Here is a 22059-nt window from a genome sequence, read left to right on the forward strand (position 1 = left end):
AAGAAGCAAGAAAGAGAAAACGCCCTTTATTTATTTTATCTGAACCGGGAGTTTTTGTAGGTCAACAACCTGGTCAAATAAGGCGTCATTTGCAGCAAACACTGGTCACTAGTGTGTAGATTGGACCATCATCATGACGTTGAAACAGTACTCAGACGTGACTTTAGAGATGGCAAAACAAGGCCTGTCATCGAAAATTATATCTGAGCGTCTGTCATATGAACACGTAGAAGCGAGAGGGTTTTCTGTGAGAAATGTTAGAAAGTTTTATGCTGAGGCAATCTCGGATTGTCGACTCTCTGACACACATTTGGAGATAGGGGTGACAAAAGCTATATAAATAAGGTAAGGTACTCTCTTCCTACACCATTTGATTGTGTCTGCTTGTCTTAACTGGGGTTAGTGGGGTTAATTCTGTGACTGTGTGTGCGTGTGTTCATGCATCTTGTAGGTGGTGGATTGTTATTTAAAAGATGTCTGTCACTGATATTAGTACAGTTAATTAGCACAATAATGTTTTAGTGTTACACATTTGGTTTTAGAATAAGCTACTTTACCATTTGCTATTCTAGCATGAACTTTATTTTAAACAGGTGGGCCCAACATATGGCCTCAAAATGATGAAGGGTTATCTGTCTACAAAAGGGATACATGCTGCAGAGGGACGAATTGGGTCAATTTTAAGAGAAGAGCATCAACCCTATCATGAAGCAAGATGACAAGTATGTTATTCAGTAATCTTCTGCCAGAACTGTATTCAAAAGCTGTTTAAATCATATTTGTGACATAAAACCTGTAATGGTAATTCTGTTTTACCGAATACAAAGTTTGAATTAGTTGACATTTCTCCATCTTATGATAAAATCTGTCTTTATCCTATTAGCTGTCATTTATTCTTGTAATTTTTTAAGGGAGCTCAGAATCTTAACCCCACACCATACCATGCTTAATACATGGGGCACAAAAACAACTTAATGGTCCATCCAATGCTGATGCCAGTGTAACTTCAAGGTTGTCGATCAATGTGTTGTGAGGAGGTCTGTTCGCACGTGTGTCAAAAATCACACAGAAGAAGTACTTCTGGTTTCAGACAACGAAAATGCATCTGTTTTGTTGTTTTTGAGCTATTACACTTTCATTATTTGAATCACAAATAAATACAGAAAAGTATGTGTAATTTAAAGTTTATGACTGCTATTTTTTACCATAGAATTAAAAAATACCTTATTTTCCCTCATTTTATTCTTTAATCAAAAATCTAAATCTGAAAATTCCTTTCGTTTTTGTTATTGCTTTCAAAATGAAATTTCAAATACCAAAAAGTACACGGACCCATGTCGACTTTAATCTCAGTATAAACGGCGAGATTAAAGCAGAAATGTCAAGAATAAAGTCAATGTCAACTTTATTCTCATCATGAGCATCGAGATTAAAGTGGAAATGTTGAGAATAAAGTCAACATGTCGAATTTATTCTCAACATATAGTTTTTTTTCTTCACTGTGTCCGTATTTTTTCTTCTTCATCATGGCCATAATACGATTCTGTAGGTATATAATGTACTCTGCAGTACTGTATAAAAAGATGAGGGTCTCTTAAAGGGAGTATATCTACCTTACTGAATCAGCCCGAAATCTCAGGAGTTCTCTTTGACTCTAGCATGTCATTTAAAGCACATATTACAAAGTTGTCCAAATCATGTTTCTTCCATCTTAAAAATATTAGGAAATCAAGGTGTTTTCTAAATAAACAGGATTCTGAAAATGTAATTCATGCATTTATTTCTAGTAGGATTGACTACTGCAATGTGGTGTTCACTGGATGTTCAAACTGTTCTTTATACAGCCTCCAGTTAATCCAAAATGCTGCTGCAAGAATTATCACAAGAACAAGAAAGTACAAACACATAACTCCAGTTCTTAAATCCTTACACTGGCTCCCGGTTAAGTTTAGGGCAGATTTCAAAATCCTCCTTTTAACATATAAAGCATTAAATGGCCAAGGTCTGGCTTACTTGTCTGAACTTATCATGACTTACAAACCAGAGCGCACATTAAGATCTCAAGACGCCGGTCTGCTTATGATTCCAAGGATTAATAAAATAACAGTGGGATGTCGAGCTTTTAGTTACAGGGCCCCTAAATTGTGAAATGGTCTGCCTGCTACATGCCCCTTCGGTCTCAGCTTTTAAATCCCGGCTGAAGACTCACTACTTCAGTTTAGCATATCCTGACTAGAGCTGCTGATTTACTGTACATACTGCATCTATGTTGTTAGTCATTAGCACTAAAACATAAGTAACGTGATAGTTATAATTTGATACTAACCCTCACCTATTCTGTTTCTCTTCTCGGTACTCAAATGTGGCACTCGCTGCCATGGCCCACCTGCCAGGTTGTTGTGCCTGCTTATGGTAAAGTCATCCCTGATGGATGATCGCTGGAATCATGGGAAAGAGAGGTCCTTTCGGGTTGTCCAGCAATCGGAGGGTCGCAGGTTCGATCCTGGCTCCCAGCATGAGAATGCAGCTGTTGTGTCCTTGGGCAAGACACTTAACCTACCTTGCCTGCTGGTGGTGGTCGGAAGGATTGGTGGCGCCAGTGTTCGGCAGCCTCACTTCTGTCAGTGTGCCCCAGGGCAGCTGTGGCTACATAGTAGCTTATCATCACCAGCGTATGAATGTGTGTGTGAATGGGTGAATGACTGTTGTGTTGTAAAGCGCCTAGGGGGGTTCTTGAACTCTAGTTAGACGCTATATCAAATACAGGCCATCTACCATTTACCATTTTTCATTGGATTGGCTGGCCCTGCAGTGTTTCAGCTGTGAAATGGCCAAATGGGGGAGGCAGCTTGATGGATGAGGTCTCCAGGATTATAAACAAATCTAAATCATATTATGTGATGTCATCCATTCTTAAATTCTGCTACGTACTTTTAAAATTTTTATTTGTATACTGTATTGAGGTTTTGTTCTGTTCTGTGTATTGTATTGTATTGACCCCCTTCTTTTTGACACCCACTGCATGCCCAACCTACCTGGAAAGTGGTCTCTCTTTGAACTGCCTTTCCCGAGGTTTCTTCCATTTTTTCCCTACTGGTGTTTTTTGGGGAGTTTTTCCTTGTCTTCTTAGAGAGTCAAGGCTGGGGGGCTGTCAAGAGGCAGGGCCTGTTAAAGCCCATTGCGGCACTCCTTGTGTGATTTTGGGCTATACAAAAATAAATTGTATTGTATTGTATTGTATTGTATTATATGTTAGGTTTTGACAGTAATGCACAAGAACAAATTAGTGTCCATATTAATTGACGAATATTCTGTGAAGTCAGTTTCCAATAGCATGAAAGTAATGAGCGCCACTAGTTTAAGATATTACACTTTGACACGATTGCAATATTGTAAGCATCTAAATTCCAATAGTGGCCTGCCATACCTTTGACGTCAGTCGCGTAAACTTCATGGGATGCCCACAATGTCGACCTGCAACCATAGACATATATAGATAGATGCCGCATTCACTGTGTTGCCCAGTCAACACGATACGTCAGAGCATCCGTCATATTGCGAGTGGCAAAAGTGCCATTTAAAATAATACAGGTAGATGTGGAAACCGGGTTTTCTGATGAAAAAACAATAACGTTTAAAACAGTATCGTTTACATACAACAGATTTTGGTGAATTGTTTAAATGCAGCTATTTATATCCATTTATACACTAATAATGGCAATTATTAAATAATAATAATAATAATTATAATTATTATTAAATAATTCCTCCCATATTAGTAACATTTCTCGGACCGCCTTCTTCCATCTCCGAAACATTTCTAGACTTCGTCCTGTTCTTATGCAACACAGTGCTGAAGTATTGGTTAATCCCCAAGTCACCTCATGCATAGATTACTGTAATGCTATTCTATCTGACATCGCTCAAAAAAGGGTCCATTGCTTACAACTTCTTCAAAATTCTGCTGCCAGGATAATAACCTGTTCTAAATCCACTGAATAAATTACACCTATTCTCTCCCAACTCACTCAGATCCTGTAATTTGAGATTATTCAATCTTGGCAATATGGCAGCCTTAGTTTGTGGAAGACCTGAACAAACTGATTGATCAAAGATACACTGACAGCTTGCCCTAATGTCGCTCAGCTACTTTGACCACCTTCACTGTACCCTCAGAGGGAATCATCTAACCTCCTTTGTTTTTTAATGTGAGCAAGTAGTAGCTTTGAACATATGATGCCAGTACACCATCTGTTACCAAATTAGCACGGTACACATTACAGGACAGTTTTTTAGCTATTAACAGCTAACAACAATCTACATAGTGACAATACTTTTAGCCAAAACGTTGTTTGGAGGCTCAATTGAGCACATAAATGCATAGCTTTGCTAGCTTAGCCTGACGTAGCTAAAGTTAAGATTATAAAACGGGATTTTCTAATTGTCAAATATAACCAAAACAATTGTCCAGCCTTACCTATAAAGTGTAATCCCCCGGGATCTGGTTTGGATCGTGCAGCGGTTTGCACAATTCCAAGCAGCACATGCATGAAACATCTTCATCCATTACTTCACTCCACAGCGGTGCCACTCGCAATATGGCGGCGATGTTGACGTACGATGCTGCTAGTCATGCGGCGTCTAGTAATCCTATGCCTATGCCTGCGACAGCAATGACGCTATCTGTGGGTCGCAGTTGCACATGCGTGACGCTTTATCGGCCCATGCTGCTTTGCGTTCCGCGCAACCAAGATGGCGACGCCCATGCATAGAATACTTGCTCGTAGACAGGCGTAAGTAAATGATCCATATTAGATGATACTTCAGATGTTTCTTTCAGGTTGCTTCAGACAGACATTACACTTGGTTGTTTTTACACTTACTAAAAATGGACTTGATAAAACAACTAAAAAGTACACGTTATGCCATCCACATCACTAAGTGTTAAAATGATACATATTGTTCTCCTATAAGCCGTCTCTGGAAGGGTAGGGATTCTGTACTTAAGACACAAAGTGCGTGCTTTCCATTTTTTAATCGGTTTTCACGTGTATGTTGAGAGCCAGTTCTACCGCCACCTTTTACCTCCGTGTTAAAAGTAAAGTAAACCAAATAACGTATTTTGAGTACCGTTCATAGTTATTTTTTGTAATATGGAGAATATTAAGCGTTACAAATGTACACGTTGTATTAGATGTTTGCACAAAATCCGGAGCAAATCGGACAATTTCTGAATTTGAACTGATGATTTCTTAACGATTATACCAGCGATGGTGCCGAAAGCCAGGTACATAATGCAAGGAGTTAAAAAGACGGCGTTATTTCCACAACTCGTAAAGCAGCAGTTGTGTTTTTCAGTTACAAGGAAACTGCAACAGGTTCACTCGTGTACACAATAAAGTCTGTACACCTTGTTCTCCAGCGGTGCTTCTTATATGACTAAACTGACCCTGTTTGACTCAAGGAAGACACTCTACGATGAAGATTGTGTTGAATTCTATCTATTCATCCATCGATCCACGGTTTGTTCAGTCTATTTGCCCATTATCAGCATAACCTATTGACCTTTATGTTTATGCAAATCCTTAAATAGATATCTCACACACTGAGTTGGGAGATGCCATGATGTTTTGCATGAATGATAGTCCATTCTGATATGTCCCTTCTGAATAGTTGTTTCTTTCCACTCTCCATAATACTGTAATAATGTTACAAAAATATGCAACTAAAACAAATTAATTCCAATTCATTTTTGTTGTCATATACATACTTTAGAAATTTGGAAGGCACTTTTTCGGAAATCGGAACCATTACTCATTTAAACTATAAGTTTTCAAGGATGTTGTTCATATTTAACCTAGTGTCCCAGTGACTTCCATTATAATGTGTAGGTGTGTATGTGTTTTTTTGTGTGTAACTTAAATTAATAATTCACAAAACAATGCAACTTTCCATGGCAAATTAATACATAACATTATTGTGAAGCAATAACTTTAATTTCAAACTTATTGATTGTATCTTGTAATATTTTGACATTTATTTTAGGACCTTGTAAATCTGAATTGGATTAAGTAGATTTAGAATTGTTAATATATGAGGTAGTGTTTACTTGTTATCATATATCTGTTAGTTACAGTTTACTTTTCATTTGTTTTATGCTAGGGAAACTGATAAGCAACGTGTTAGGTGTCAGAAATGTTTGGAATTTGGTCACTGGACATATGAATGTACTGGTAAGCGGAAATATCTACATAGACCATCAAGAACCATAGAATTAAAAAGAAAACTGAAAGAAAACCAAACAAAATTTCCAGTTTTGCAGAGGTAAGCATATAAATGATGCCATCTCATGTATAGACAATATAAATAAATAATGTAATGGTGGTTTGAAATGTAATTCTTGATCATTGAACAACAGAGTGATATCTCAAAGCAAGTAAAAAATGATAATGAATGGATATAATCTATAGTGGGCACAATTACCTATTTTTCCATGTTTAAAAATAGATGAATGCAGGGAATAGCTATTTGTGCAGAAAATGTTATATATATTTCTGATGAATTCAGCTTGTTAAAAATAAATGTGGAAAATGTGTAATTCATTGCAGATTCTCATAGTCACTCACCGCTTACTCCTTAAGTATGCTTTTGCTTGAATGTCACATGTTTAACAATAATGAATGCATAAATACGTGTGTATGTGTGTATACACACATTCTCCAAAACCCTAATTCAGGGTCACAGCTAGACCTTGCCTCAGTAGCACTGCATGCATGACAGGACATAGCAGCGAAAGGGATGCTAGTTGGAATACACACATTCACATTTATCTGCAATGAGGCATATTTTGAGCCACTTTTCAGCTTAAATTGTCTCTGGGGATGTGGGAGGAAAATGGAAGAATGCAAAGAAACACCCCACAGGTCCAGGGAAAACATGAAAACTCCATACTAACAATGACAAGGCACATGATTTAAATCCAAGACCCTGGATCTCTGAGGTATATGACACAGTAATACAATCCTGAAATGTCATTGAAGTAATTTTTATGTGTTTTTTTTTTTTAATTATTTAACCTTTGGACTCAGGAAAAAAGGCCCCATTGTGTAATAAAAGCATCTTTCGTGAATTATATTTATATGTGTTACTCCAGCAAATACATTTGTCATTGTTGTCTCAGTACATGAAACTGAGCTGCACATTATTTTAACTCTTGCTGACTGAGATGGTTTGCCATTAAGCACCATAACTTTGATATATTTAATTGTTAATGTATTTACTTTATATGGTAGAGTAAATTAATAGATTTTTATTTTAATTTCTTCTTTATTTTAGTCCAGGAACTGAACTGTCATTCGAGAAGAGGTCAAACAATTTGAAGAAAAGGTATTTAGTGTTTTTTCTTTTCACATTTTTGACATTTGTGTAAGTTTGTAAATGTCTGCAGTCTGACAGTTTGCAGTTTGTTGTTAAAGTAGAATTAAATGTGTTCAGACAGTAGATCTATGTTTATTTATTGCTTAGGTGAGGGGTTTTCAGACTCGGACCCTGTGTACCTCCAGGTTTTTGGTTCATGCAAGTTCTGTTTTTAATTGGACAAATAGCCTAATTAAGCAAGCTGTTGTTTACAGTGTTTTGTGGTCAATGTAAAAATTGCAAAAGAAAGGTCTGTTTCTATTAGTGTACCAAGTATTTACACATATTGCACTGAGATAATTTAGTGATTGGGTTTTTTTTTTATTTACATTTTTTTTAAATCCTCATCATGATTTTCATTCTACTTTTCCAGGTATTCTATGTGTATTTAATGCATTATATACTAAAGAATTTATTAATTGGTCTGACACTGAAGGTAGTTGCTGCCGTTTAGCATTCAGTGTTGTTTTCTAGAGTGACTGTTATACTCAGTGACTGCTATGCTCATTCTTAATTATAGGATACAATTAAAGTCACCATCTACATCAGTGTTTCCCAAACTCGGTTCTGGGGACCCCCTGTCGCTGCAGGTTTTTTTTCCAACCAGCTTCTGTTTTTAATTGAACTGCTGGGCTAATTAAGTGAACTGATATTTCCCAAGTTCTGTGTGTAGGGAATAATACAGAAATTAGAAAACTAAGTTTGCTAAAAAAAAAAAAATTAAATGTACCAAGCAGTTATATAGGAGTAATGTATTTTTTTCTCTTTTTAACAGTATTTTCATGTTGATTTTCATTCTACTTTTCCAAGGTGTGTTAATTGTTTAATTAATCCATTATTTACTAATTAGTGGGTCTGACCCTAAAGTAGTTACAGCCTTTGATTATTCAGTGTTGTTTGCCTGGGTGTCTGATCTGCTTGTTTTGAATTGTCATTATTAAGATACAACGAAGGGGGAAAAAGTGCGCAGAGAAAGGGCAAAGTATAATGAAATCAACAAAAGAGAGTTAAGCATTTAAATCTACAGCAAAAGCAGAAATATTTCTAAAGGCCTTATAAATGTAAAAATCATGCTGCTATGTTTTTCTGAATGTCGAATAAAAGAAAAAAATACTAGCTAATTAAATTAGATCAGTGTTAATCAGGTACAAAACTGATTAGGAATGTGGTTGGAACAAAAACCTGCAGCCACGGGGTCCCCAGAACCAAGTTTGGGAAATGCTGATCTACACAGAAAAAAGTGAGATTAGTAGGAAAATAATTGAAGAGAATTGAGCATTTAAATTTCTAGTAAAAACACAATTATTTTATAAATGTAAAATCTGTTATGCTTTCCCGAATGTAGAATAATTCAAGAGGGACAAAAAGACCAACTAATTAAATTTGGTCAATCTGAGGTATAATAACTCACTGATTGTGGTATTGGTTTGAACTAAAGTCTACAGCCACAGGAGATACCCCATAACTATGATTAAGAATCACTGGTTTAAGGAATAAAATGGTCATTCCTAAAGTTGTAACAGTACTGGAGAAAAGGAATAGACACAGAGAGGGTTAATAGAAGGGGTGCTCTGGGAATTAGATGAGCTTGCCATAAAATATTCACATTTTTTATCCAAGGATATAAATAAGAATGCACTTTAAAGTGGCAAAGTATTGGTTGTATATTTTGGTGGAGGAGGTGTTGTTAATCAGGCAAATTTAAACTGAATCTTTTTCTAGTTTAGTGCAAGTCAAGAGCCTTCATAATCACAACTACTGTGCTATAATGTATAGCTGAAAACATGAATACAAATGCTAATTTAAAATGAGTTTAGTTTTCAGTATTATTTTTTAAAAGCACCAAGGCACCACATTAAATTGTAGTGTAAGAATACCTGCTTCTAACAAAGCAAAGAGTGTCACTGAAAAATGTCTTGTTTTAGGGAGAGACTTAGTCAGCAATGGTGATGCAGCGATCCTTAAGAACGACAATACATCAACATTACATTGGAGTCTTATTACACCTCTGTTCTCAGTTAGCTGCCCGGGGCTGGAGGCTAGGAGTGGGAGCTGGCCGTCTGGAGTGGTGGGTTGCTTTGCTCTGCATTGGACGGGGGTGCCTGCTCATTATTACCCCAGCGGAACGGGGCTAACTCTGGCGTCCGGGAATGGTTGTGCCTCAGGTACGGCAGCACCGGGACCAGAGTTAGTAGGGTGTGTATGGGGAGTGTGAATGGGTGTCTGGCGTACATCCTTGTAAGTCTTGGGTTGTATGTGTATGTGAGAGCATGAGGGAGGGAGTGTATGACTGTGTTTGTGTGTGACTGTATATGTCAGGTGGGGTTTTGGACTCCTCCCCTCTCCTGGGACATCTGGCAATGCTACAACATCTTTGCCTACCCTCCCCCTGCCACATTTTTTTGTTTTTTTTTTCTTTCTTTTCTGTCTGGTCGCACCCGGTGGCTGCCTGATGGGATCTGGGTCCCTGGGCTCTGTTGGGTCCTCGGCGGGGTGGGTCGCCCTTGGGTCCCGGGCTGCTGGGTTCTGGGCCCGGCCGACTTGGGGGTGAGCGGCTGCGGGCGGGCCTGGGGGCTTGCTGGTTGTGGCCCCGGGGTGATCCTCTGTGCCTCTCGAGGGGGGGGTTGGGGCTTCTCTGGTGACAGTCTCCCTGGGGGCTCCGCGCTCTGGGGTGACCTCTGGATCTCTGTGCTTGGAACTCCCTCCATCTTCCGCACATTGTTGGGGGCAGGTCTGTGGCCCTTCACACTCACTATTGGATGCTCCTATAGAGAAACCTTACACATACAAGCGTGCGTATGCACACAGGTGCTCACATGGTGCTTTCATAAGTATGACTTGGACTTCTTCAGCACATGACCTAAGGCTGTGGTTGGCCCTAAATGCCTTAGTAATTATTACTGTGTGATTGTCAGTAAACATTTTTACTTTTATATATCTTCATGTAGCTGATGCAGCAATGTTTTTGTCTTGTGGTGGTTTTTTTTTTTCTTTTGTGTGTCCCCCCCCCCCCCTCTCTTTCTGCAGGTCGAGAAGCTGATTCTGGTTCATTCATTGTTTATTCTATACGAAAACCCCCCCTTCCCCCTTTACCTCCATCTCTTCCTTTTCTCTCTTCTTTTTCTTTCACTTTTGTCTCCGTGTCCGGTTCGAATCTTAAAAACATCTGAAAATATTTCTAATAAAGTTTTGGTATCAGGCGTGACGTTAGCAGAAGCTGTAATGCTCCACCTGAGAGAAAAACTGTAAGGCTAGTCACCAGCATTCAGACATCAATTCTGATTGCTTCACAGCCGAACAGGACACGGTAAAAAAAAAAAAAAAAGAACGACAATACAGTTATGACCTGCTAGGCTGGCTAGTTCGAATAGCTGTTTAAAGCTGATCCTCTGGCTAGGACATTAGATATTGCTGGGTCCCAAGTGCTTGACACTGATTCTCCAAATAGCTGTGAACCGCCCAGTCTCACTGAGATTGCAAAGGTGGTGAACCAGCTGAGGGTAGGGAAGGCTAAAGGGATCTGTGGTATATAGGGTGAACTTCTCCAGGCTGTTGGATGGGCTGTCCTCCTTGCATTGCAAGCAGTCTTTACTTCCATTTGGGAAATGGGTATCTCCCCAACTGACTGGAAAACGGGACTTGTTGTCCGTATCTGGAAAGGGAAGGGTGATAGCCTGGATTGCGGCAACTACCAGGGGATAACACCTGTCTCGGTGCTGGGTAAGGTCCTTGTTAGGGTCATCTTCAATAGGATCTGTGATTGCTTGCTCACCTGACAGCAACCGGAGCAGTCTGGTTTTACACCTAAGAAGTCTACCATCGACCGCATCCCGTCACTGAAGGTTCTCATGGAGTGCAAATAGGAAGAGTTTATTTGCAGCCTTTATCGATTTTCATAAAGTGTTCAACTCAATTGATCAAGCTGCCTTGTGGGACATTTTGAGACTTCGCAGGATCCCTCCAATGGCCGACCTGTACACTGGTACTGTGAGTGCTGTGCAAAGTAGAGGCAGAACCTCTGTGTTTTTTTTCATAGTTGATTCTGTGGTTCACCAGGGGTGTGTTCTTGCTCCTACTCTATTCAGTGCTTGAATGGACTGGGTGTTGGGCAGGGTCTTGGGCCCAGCGGTTATAGGGCATCTGTTGGTCAAGAGAGATTCACTAATCTTTGCCAACTGTATTGTGATCGGCGCTTTCAAGAGACTGAGCGAGGACGCAGAGTGTCTGGGCTTGAGAGTGTCCTAGATGAAAAACAAGATCCGGGCCTTTAATGTCCTCTTGAGCACATGAGTTTTTGACTTCAGAAACTTGACTATGTTTATTTTGTCTCACGCCAGGTATATTTTAAAATGTATGAAATGTACATATCGGGAGTACTAGAATAGCAAAACATGCATCATCTTAACTGAATAAATATATAAAATAAGCTTCAAGCTACACAATAGAAATAATTATTCTTTTCTACTTAAGTATGACAATGAAAGATACATATAACTATTTTACATTACAGCAAGTAATTAACCATAGTAAGAAATAGTCAAATGTCATATACTGAAAGAAAACATATATGCTTTTGCATTTGTCATTTTTTTTAAGTTCAAAATAAGCCAATTATTTTTTGTTTTTTTCGCTACCTGTAAAGCTTGTGCTAGTTCGCATTTTTTAAATTGAATCATATTCAGACCTGGTAAATGAATTGGTAATAATTCAACAGAATGACTTCAACCATGCATTGGCAATTCCATTAAATGCCACCTACTTTCCATTGCACTGATGTACCGAGTATCTTAATATACTTGAACTTCATCCTGAGGCTGTTCTTTGGATACATTCACACATACTCAATCGTGCCCCATTTATGAATGTACTTGTAGATGTACTTAATACTCATAACCAATGCATAATGCTCAACATTAATATGACCATTGAATCGTTTGAGCAAATACGGTTGTACGGTACAATCAGTGAATCACAATGATCATCACAATTTTAACAACTTTCTTTCCGTGATAAGTGTGTTGTTCGTGACAATTTTCTCTGCGTTGATAATCAGGAAAGCCAGCCATAGTCATATGTGTTGAATTAACAAAAGCTTTAGGAAATTTATTTAAACACTTTTTTATTTTTTGGATTCCCAACATACTGAATCTTTGAAATGATATCCGTGAGGCATGTGTTTAAAGAATTTGTACCATAATTCAGGATAGGTTTCTCTTATTGGAATTTCGGCACAGACAAAACGATCTACATCAACAGGAGTTAATAATTTAGAATTAGAATTAGAACAATCTAGACGAGAACAGGCCATTCAGCCCAACAAAGCTCGCCAGTCCTTTATCCACTTGCTTCCTCCAAGAAAACATCAAGTCGAGTTTTGAAAGTCCCTAACGTCTTACTGTCTACCACACTACTTGGTAGCTTATTCCAAGTGTCTATCGCTCTTTGTGTAAAGAAAAACTTCCTAATGTTTGTGCGAAATTTACCCTTAACAAGTTTCCAACTGTGTCCCCGTGTTCTTGATGAGCTCATTTTAAAATATAAGTCTCGATCCACTGTACTAATTCCCTTCATAATTTTAAACACTTCAATCATGTCACCTCTTAATCTTCTTTTGCTTAAACTGTAAAGGCTCAGCTCTTTTAATCTTTCCTCATAATTCAACCCCTGTAGACCTGGAATCAGCCTAGTCGCTCTTCTCTGGACCTTTTCAAGTGCTGCTATGTCCTTTTGTAGCCTGGAGACCAAAACTGCACACAGTACTCAAGATGAGGCCTCACCAGTGCATTATAAAGGTTGAGCATAACCTCCTTGGACTTGTACTCCACAGATCGTGCTATATAACCTAACATTCTGTTAGCCTTCTTAATGGCTTCTGAACACTGTTTGGAAGTTGATAGCTTGGAGTCCACTATGACTCCTAAATCCTTCTCATAAGGTGTACTCTCGATTTTCCGACCGCCCATTGTGTATTCAAACCTAATATTTTTACTTCCTATGTGTAATACTTTACATTTACTGACATTAAATTTCATCTGCCACAAATCTGCCCAAGCCTGTATGCTATCCAAGTCCTTCTGTAATGATATAACGGATTCCAAATTATCTGCTAATCCACCTATCTTGGTATCATCTGCAAACTTAACCAGCTTGTTACTTATATTCCTATCTAAATCATTTATATATATTAAAAATAGCAGCGCCCTAGCACTGACCCCTGTGGAACACCACTCTTAACATCGCCAGTTCTGATGAGGTTCCTCGCACCATCACCCTCTGCTTCCTGTGTCTGAGCCAATTCTGCACCCATCTAAAAACATCACCCTGAACTCCCACTTCTTTTAACTTGATGCCCAACCTCTCATGTGGCACCTTATCAAATGCTTTCTGAAAGTCCAGATAAATAATATCATAAGCTCCACTTTGATCGTATCCTTTTGTTGCCTCCTCATAGAATTCCAACATGTTAGTAAAACACGACCTCCCTCTTCTGAACCCATGCTGACTGTTCAGAATAACTCCTGTCCTTGTCATGTGTTGCTCAATCTTATCCTTAATAATTCCTTCCATTAATTTTCCTGTGATGCTTGTTAAGCTTACTGGCCTATAGTTGCTTGGATCTGCCCTGTCACCCTTTTTATATAATGGGATGATATTTGCCATTTTCCAGTCCTTTGGAATCTCTCCAGTGCACAGTGACTTCCTAAAAATATGTGTCAAGGGTTTATATATGTACTCACTAGCCTCCTTAAGAACACGAGGATAAATATTATCTGGGCCTGGTGATTTGTTTGATTTCATCTTATTTAATCTGAGCAGCACTTCTCCCTCTACAATTTCCAAATCCCTCAGTACCTCCTTAGTAGTTGTGTTTACCTCTGGCAGGTTATCCACTTGCTCACTTGTAAACACCTCAGAAAAATGTAAGTTTAGGGCATCTGCTATTTCATTGTCTGTATCTTTTAATTCCCTTTACTATTCCTGATGAACTTGACCTCCTCCTTAACTGTTCTTTTACTACTAAAATACTGAAAGAATCTCTTGGGGTCTTCTTTCGCCTTATCTGCTATATTCCTCTCCAACTGTCTTTTAGCCTCTCTGATATCCTTCTTAATGGTTGCCCTCATTTCTCATACGCTCACGGTTCTCTTTGCAGTCATTAGTCTTATATGCCTTATACAGCAGTTTTTCCTTTGCAACTTCTTTTTAAATCTTTATTAATCCATCGTGGAGTTTTTTAGTTTCCTATTACTTCCAAATTTAGGTATGTATCTGTCCTGCATTACATGTAAAACATTTTAAACCTGTTCCACTGCTCCTCGACTGTCTCCACATTTAAAAGCTTATCCCAGTCTATCCTACTTAGACTTTGTCGCATCTGCTCAAAATTAGCCCTACTAAAGTTCAACTTAACAATTTTAGTCTTTGCATCTGTACTCTTACAAAATACTGAGAATTGTATTACATTATGGTCACTTGACCCTAGTGGTTCAATCACCTCTACACCCTCAATTCTATCCTGATTATTACAGAATACTAAATCCAGACAGGCTTCACCCCTTGTTGGTGCTTTAACATGCTGTGTTAAAAAACAGTCGCTGATTACTTCTAAAAACTCCTGCTCTTGTGCTCCTCCATCTGTAAGGTTATCCCAGTTAATATTTGGATAATTAAAGTCCCCCATGACTATAATATCCCCTGTAAACTTGCCTTTTGATATTACTAAAAGATGTGTGTTGAAATTACTGTCTGAATTGGGTGGTCTATAACACACTCCTAAAATGAGACCTTTTTCCCTAATATTTTCCAGGCGAAGCCACATGTCCTCACTAAGATGGGGCTCATCATCCAACTGAAGATGACTTACATTTAATCCCTGTTTGGCATAAACAGCAACCCCACCTCCTTTTCTGTTCTGTCTATCCTTCCTAAAAAATGTGTATCCCTCTATGTTACACTCATCCCCATCTTTGTTATTTAGCCAGGTTTCCGTTATTGCTATAATATCATAATTATGCTCTGCTACATACAACTCCAACTCACTTACCTTATTTTTGATACTTCTAGCATTAAGGCAAGCTATTTTTAATGTGTTAATCCTTCTATCTTTACGTGTTTGCTTAAAATTTACATTACTATGCATTTTTATTTCTACACCATTGTTTGTTCTTCCATGTATAGATCTAAATCTGGCCTTTCCTAAACTCCCTGCCCCCCCATTCCCTAGTTTAGACAATCCTCGACTAGCCTACACATACGCCTTCCCAATACATTGGTGCCCCTCCGGTTCAGATGTAACCCGTCACGGGAACAGGTCCCATCTGTTCCAAAAGGAGTCCCAATGCCCCATAAACCTATACCCTTCTACCCTGCACCAAGATTTGAGCCATGCGTTAAGCCTTCTAATCTCCTCAATCTTACCTGGACTGGCGCGTGGCACAGGCAGAACTTCGGAGAAGTAAAGTAACCAATAAATGCATTTGAAGGTTTTGCAGATAAATTTCTTGTAAAGTGTGATACTTTTGGACGTATGGATTTGTATCCATTATTGGCTGTAGAATTTCTAATCTCTCTCATCACGCCAAGTATCATAGATTTCTTGCGTTACCAATTTATTTGCGTGAATCCAGGAGAGATGCAGCGGGCCAAGGGGAACGGGACAAGTTTGTCCAGTTTCACTACTACGCGGGTGCAGGCACGGGGGACAGCTAGCAAGTAATAAGATAAATCTACCTGAGCATAGGAATAAAATGACTGTAGTTCTTTTTTTTGCAGAATACAGAAAGAACATACAGGGATCATTTTTAATGTTTTACAGCTCAAGTATTTAATATCAGTATACTGCCAAAACTTTGTATACTGTTACACAATTGGCAGAATCTATTATTAATGCCCAAATATAAGTGAATAATTTTAAATATACAGTGGTGTGAAAAACTATTTGCCCCCTTCCTGATTTCTTATTCTTTTGCATGTTTGTCACACAAAATGTTTCTGATCATCAAACACATTTAACCATTAGTCAAATATAACACAAGTAAACACAAAATGCAGTTTTTAAATGATGGTTTTTATTATTTAGGGAGAAAAAAAAATCCAAACCTACATGGCCCTGTGTGAAAAAGTTAAAAAATAACCTAACTGTGGTGTATCACACCTGAGTTCAATTTCCGTAGCCACCCCCAGGCCTGATTACTTCCACACCTGTTTCAGTCAAGAAATCACTTAAATAGGAGCTGCCTGACACAGAAAAGTAGACCAAAAGCACCTCAAAAGCTAGACATCATGCCAAGATCCAAAGAAATTCAGGAACAAATGAGAACAGAAGTAATTGAGATCTATCAGTCTGGTAAAGGTTATAAAGCCATTTCTAAAGCTTTGGGACTCCAGCGAACCACAGTGAGAGCCATTATCCACAAATGGCAAAAACATGGAACAGTGGTGAACTTTCCCAGGAGTGGCCGGCCGACCAAAATTACCCCAAGAGCGCAGAGACGACTCATCCGAGAGGTCACAAAGACCCCAGGACAATGTCTAAAGAACTGCAGGCCTCACTTGCCTCAATTAAGGTCAGTGTTCACGACTCCACCATAAGAAAGAGACTGGGCAAAAACGGCCTGCATGGCAGATTTCCAAGACGCAAACCACTGTTAAGCAAAAAGAACATTAGGGCTCGTCTCAATTTTGCTAAGAAACATCTCGATGATTGCCAAAACTTTTGGGAAAATACCTTGTGGACTGATGAGACAAAAGTTAAACTTTTTTTACATCTGGCGTAAAAGGAACACAGCATTTCAGAAAAAGAAAATCATACCAACAGTAAAATATGGTGGTGGTAGTGTGATGGTCTGGGGTTGTTTTGCTGCTTCAGGACCTGGAAGGCTTGCTGTAATAGATGGAACCATGAATTTTACTGTCTATCAAAAAATCCTGAAGGAGAATGTCCGGCCATCTGTTCGTCAACTCAAGCTGAAGCGATCTTGGGTGCTGCAACAGGACAATGACCCAAAACACACCGGAAAATAACCTCTGAATCCCTGATGAAAAACAAAATGAAGACTTTGGACTGGCCTAGTCAAAGTCCTGAATTGAATCAAATTGAGATGCTATGGCATGACCTTAAAAAGGCGGTTCATGCTAGAAAACCCTCAAATAAAGCTGAATTACAACAATTCTGCAAAGATGAGTGGGCCAAAATTCCTCCAGAGCGCTGTAAAAGACTCATTGCAAGTTATCGCAAACGCTTGATTGCAGTTATTGCTGCTAAGGGTGGCCCAACCAGTTATTAGGTTCAGGGGGCAATTACTTTTTCACACAGGGCCATGTAGGTTTAGATTTTTTTTCTCCCTAAATAATAAAAAACATCATTTAAAAACTGCATTTTGTGTTTACGTGTGTTATATTTGACTAATGGTTAAATGTGTTTGATGATCAGAAACATTTTGTGTGACAAACATGCAAAAGAATAAGAAATCAGAATGGGGGCAAATAGTTTTTCACACCACTGTACGTATATAAACAATCGGCAAGTATTTATTTTTAAATCCTGTGTGGCTATTTATTTGTGAGGAGTTTCATAAATATATTCTAGTATCATTCTTTGGAAGTCTCTGCATATGATATTTCCTTTTTGTATAATTAAAAGGTGTAATAGGTATTTGTTGAGTTAAATTGTAACACCTTCTCAGTAAAAAGAAAAACGCCACCCAAAAGTATTTTTTTATATTACTCACCCCCCTTGTTGTAAAGAGAAAAAAAAATTAATCTCATGTTTTCAAGCAGAACAAAAAAAAAGTTTATGATGTAATAGAACCCAATGGCAGTCAGTGCTGAAAAAAGAAAATAATTTTCACATTACTTATGTTGCTTAATCCATATATCATTTAGACAATAGTGTGCTCAGAACATGCAAAACACATGCATTTTTTGCTTAGATGTTAGTAATTGTTACTTAAAAAAAACAGCATACAACAATTAAAAGGAAAGGCTTTGCCATAATACTATGCTTTGAATTGAATGTCAGAGGTTTAATTCAAAATCATGGTATTATGGCAGTGTCTTTCCTGTTTATGTTGTATACTTAAAATCCAGCACATTCCTTTGGAGCATAGAGAATGCTAAAACTAGTAATGAAAAAGGAGATAAGTGAAGTGTATTAAGCCTCAAATGAATCACTTTTTTGAACTTGATTAGCCCCCCATACAGTTGACAATTTTTGGAATTTCTGTGGCTGAAACACTACATTCCATTTTTTGTTTCAGGTTTTATTTAATAATGTTCTTATTAGTTAAAAATATAAGTTATTATACTCATGGTTATGGTTGTTTGAACTTCTACCACCATTATTCCTCTAATGGCCTGCTTTTAATTTCTTTTATTTCAGAGCACTTCTGAATTTATTTTGAAGGAGATCCTTTCAGTCTAGCTAAGACTGCTAATAAGATATTTCAGTGAATGTGGTTCATAAAACTACATGTATTTAAATTGGAAATCTCAAACTAATTGAAGCTGGACTGCCACTAGACGAACATGCTCACATCCGAAACACATGCCATTTAGGCTAATTACTACTCTTAATTGGTCTTGTACTTTCTCTTTGACCATTTATATAGGGTGGTCCAGATCTAATTATGCAATTTTCATTCTGTTATAACTTATTAAGTTTATTACATAGAAAATCTCCCGAAAAATACCGGACCATCAAGAAGTGTGCAAACTGACGATACGAAGTATCGTCTTTGCGCCGAACTGGAATCGTCCCAACATAAATCAAAATCATCCAGACGATCTGGATCTTTATAATTAGATCTGGACCACCCTGTATTTGCATTAGGATTCCCTGCAATGGGTTAATACTCTGTCCAGAGTTATTTCCTGCCATCAAACTAATGCTTCTGGGAAAGGCTCCAGTTTCCAGCAGACATGAATTAGATTAGTGGTTTTGGGAAAATTATTGATATTCTGTTGCTATGTTATGGTAATCAGCCTATGCTTGGTGTTTTTTCTTGAAACAGTTGGACAGTTTCAAAAGATAAATGTTATCTAAATAATAAATTTAATAGCAAATTATCAAGTCTTGGTTTAAATGTCATAAAGATAAAAGAATACATTGTGCACTTCACAGGACACAGAAAGAAAGAGAAGCATGTCCAGGTCCACTTTGTTGGCATTATAGTGAACATTCCTAAATCTTTTATTTATTTATTTATTATTGCTCATCATTGACTTTGGAATGTTTAGCCCTGATTTCTGAAGGCATATGGCAAGAAAAATAAACAAACCATTTTACTATGTAAAACTATCTTTTTTATGTTAAGCAAACCCTTTTACTGTGTAACACAAAACAAGGAAATACATTTTTTTCTTTTTCAGAAGCAAGGAATCCAGTTCATCCAGCAGCAGCAGCAGTAGTAGCAACAGCACCAGCAGCAGCTCAAGCAGTTCATCCAACGACTCATCTTCAGAAAGTGAATCTTCCTGTTCTGTATCTAGCAGTGATAGTAACGTTGATAGTGAAGACAGCTCATCATCCTCAAGCTCTGTCAGTACAGAAAGTGACTTTGATGAAGATGATGATAGCAGCAGCAGCAGTGGCAGCAGTAGTAGTATTAGCTCTGACATGGAGCCACCAAAGAAAAGAAAGAAGCACAAGTAAGCAAGTAAACAGCTGAAGAAAATATCATGGACATAAGTGGTACTTTTATATTTTTGCTTTTCATTTTCAAAATGCATCCAATACCTTTTAAAAGGACAGTGTTTCAAAACTAATTGGCATGGAGCCACTAGGGGGATTTAATTGGAGTATTAATGATGTAACACAAGAGCTGCAGTGGTTATTTTTGTATAAAAAATTAAAACAAATTGTATTTGATTATTCTAAATTAGAATTGTTGTCATTGTTCCTGTTTAGTATGAATCACATAGAAAATGCAAATATTGTTTAAGGCTAATTTAGTGAACATAAAACCAAGGAGAAGCTAAATTGATTTTTTGAGATCATCCTGCTGAAAGTACACTTGGATAGAGAACATAACATTTTACAGGATTTTTGTGCCTGCATCTTTGTCTAGTCACAGATGCTGGATATGCAGGAGCCAGACTTTATATAATTTATAAGATGGATTTCCTGAAAATAATACTTGTAATAACGAATTGGTCATTTGAGAGTTTGCACTCTTCAGGTTGGAAAGTATTCGCAGAGCCATTGGGTATTTATTTAGGAAATCCTGCTGTTTTCTGTAATTCATATTTTAGTATATTTTCATAATAAACACATAAAAGATTTTTTATAAAAAAAAAAATAAAAATGACTGCTTACATAGGCATTAAATGCATTATATTCTAAGTACAGTAGAATATTAAATGGAAACATGGTATGAATAAAGCCATATTCTAGCTGTTACAGGGAAAATGAAAGCTGCGTTTGAAGAGCAACGGTAGGAGTTAAATTATTCATGGAATGGGTATTGTTTAGTAATCTTAAATCGAGTGGTTGACAGAGACATTAAATGAGTTTATTTCACACTAATCATTGGTAAATATGTGTTGTTAAATAACAACAGGCCAATATACGAACTATATGAACTAAATATCTTTATTTACACAAAAGTGTATAAACCTGTGGTAATTAAACTATTAGAGATTTATCTTTGTATTGTAAGAAGAAATTGTAAAAAAGATTGCCCTTTGAAATCTGTAAAAGTCTCACTTGTTTATTATCTATTCTATACACATTTGTACATTATTCATTTCCTGATTTTATGATTTTGTTTAACATTAAACATTGGTGAAGTATAATTATTTATTTTTTGTATATATTTTCTATATTCTTTTGCTCTGCATGTTAATGTTTGTTATGCTTTGCCAAAAAAAGATTTAGAAATTTTGTCTTTTTATCCATTTCAAGGCTCATATTAAGGCTTTTTTCCATACACAACAAAAATGCATTTTAAAGGAAGAGAAATATTTTTTGTAATTTTCTTGAAATGGAAGATGTGAATGTTAAAACCAGCTTGTAAATTTATATTTTCTGTTGTTGCTGTGTACTGTCAACTTAATGTTCCCTGAAAAAAGTATAGAATATTAAGATATTTTTTCATTTTTCTTCATTTTGTCTTATGAAGTGCTAAAAAATATAATGCATGATTTTTTAAATTTTTTATTGAAAAAACTACAACCGTATAATTCATTTGTGTATGTAATATCTTTTTTTTTTTTTACCTAAGTACATTTATTTTGAACTAAAACTAGTGTTTGGGAAGGTATTTCTGCAAGCAATATTTATAATTATAAATAATTCTCTAATATAAAAAGTTACATTTTGACATTTATTGTATATGTTGCGAATTACGTGTACATTACATATTTCATTTCTGTTTCTGCTACTGTGTTTTAGTTATGGGTTTTCATATTTAACCTATCATAGACAGCTGTGAATCATTGGTGAGGTGTGAAACTCGGCTATTCAGTGGTAATGAGCTTTTTACTGTAGGTGGCATGATGTAGATGAAATCTTTGACAAAAGCCGTTTCATTCAGCTGTGACAAACTGTTTGCCTCATCATATACATGTGCAAATCGCACATTTTAAAAAGAAAGAGAGCAGACAATATGGGAACCAATGATTTGTTTAAAAGAAATCATCCTT

The 22059-nt window shown here is 37.3% G+C and overlaps 1 protein-coding gene across 3 annotated transcripts; it reads left to right on the forward strand.

The window, feature by feature from the left end:
* On the forward strand, positions 1 to 21215 carry zcchc10 (zinc finger, CCHC domain containing 10). Of its 3 annotated transcripts, none has more exons than XM_039775226.1 (5): positions 1 to 345; positions 594 to 722; positions 6163 to 6324; positions 7336 to 7386; positions 19786 to 21215. In XM_039775226.1, exons 2-5 carry the CDS (start codon positions 706 to 708, stop codon positions 20066 to 20068), a joined length of 513 nt encoding a protein of 170 aa, XP_039631160.1. In that variant the 5' UTR covers positions 1 to 345; positions 594 to 705; the 3' UTR covers positions 20069 to 21215. The 3 variants fall into 3 exon arrangements, with proteins under 3 accessions (XP_039631160.1, XP_039631159.1, XP_039631158.1); XM_039775224.1 differs by lacking the exons at positions 1 to 345; positions 594 to 722 and adding exons at positions 4738 to 4793; positions 5359 to 5522; XM_039775225.1 differs by lacking the exons at positions 1 to 345; positions 594 to 722 and adding an exon at positions 4696 to 4793 and having other exon boundaries at positions 19786 to 21214.
* The last annotated feature ends 844 nt before the right edge of the window (positions 21216 to 22059 follow it).

The sequence above is a fragment of the Polypterus senegalus genome, chromosome 13 (assembly GCF_016835505.1).
Source record: "Polypterus senegalus isolate Bchr_013 chromosome 13, ASM1683550v1, whole genome shotgun sequence".
Taxonomy (NCBI): Eukaryota; Metazoa; Chordata; class Cladistia; order Polypteriformes; family Polypteridae; genus Polypterus; species Polypterus senegalus.

Excerpts from the sequence above, each read along its gene's own strand:
- zcchc10 (XM_039775224.1), top strand. The coding sequence starts at position 5,479 with ATGAAGATTGTGTTGAATTCTATCTATTCATCCATCGATCCACG. Across the intron at positions 6,325-7,335 it reads AAATTTCCAGTTTTGCAGAG|TCCAGGAACTGAACTGTCAT; the intron begins GTAAGCATATAA and ends TCTTTATTTTAG. Across the intron at positions 7,387-19,785 it reads TCAAACAATTTGAAGAAAAG|AAGCAAGGAATCCAGTTCAT; the intron begins GTATTTAGTGTT and ends TTTCTTTTTCAG.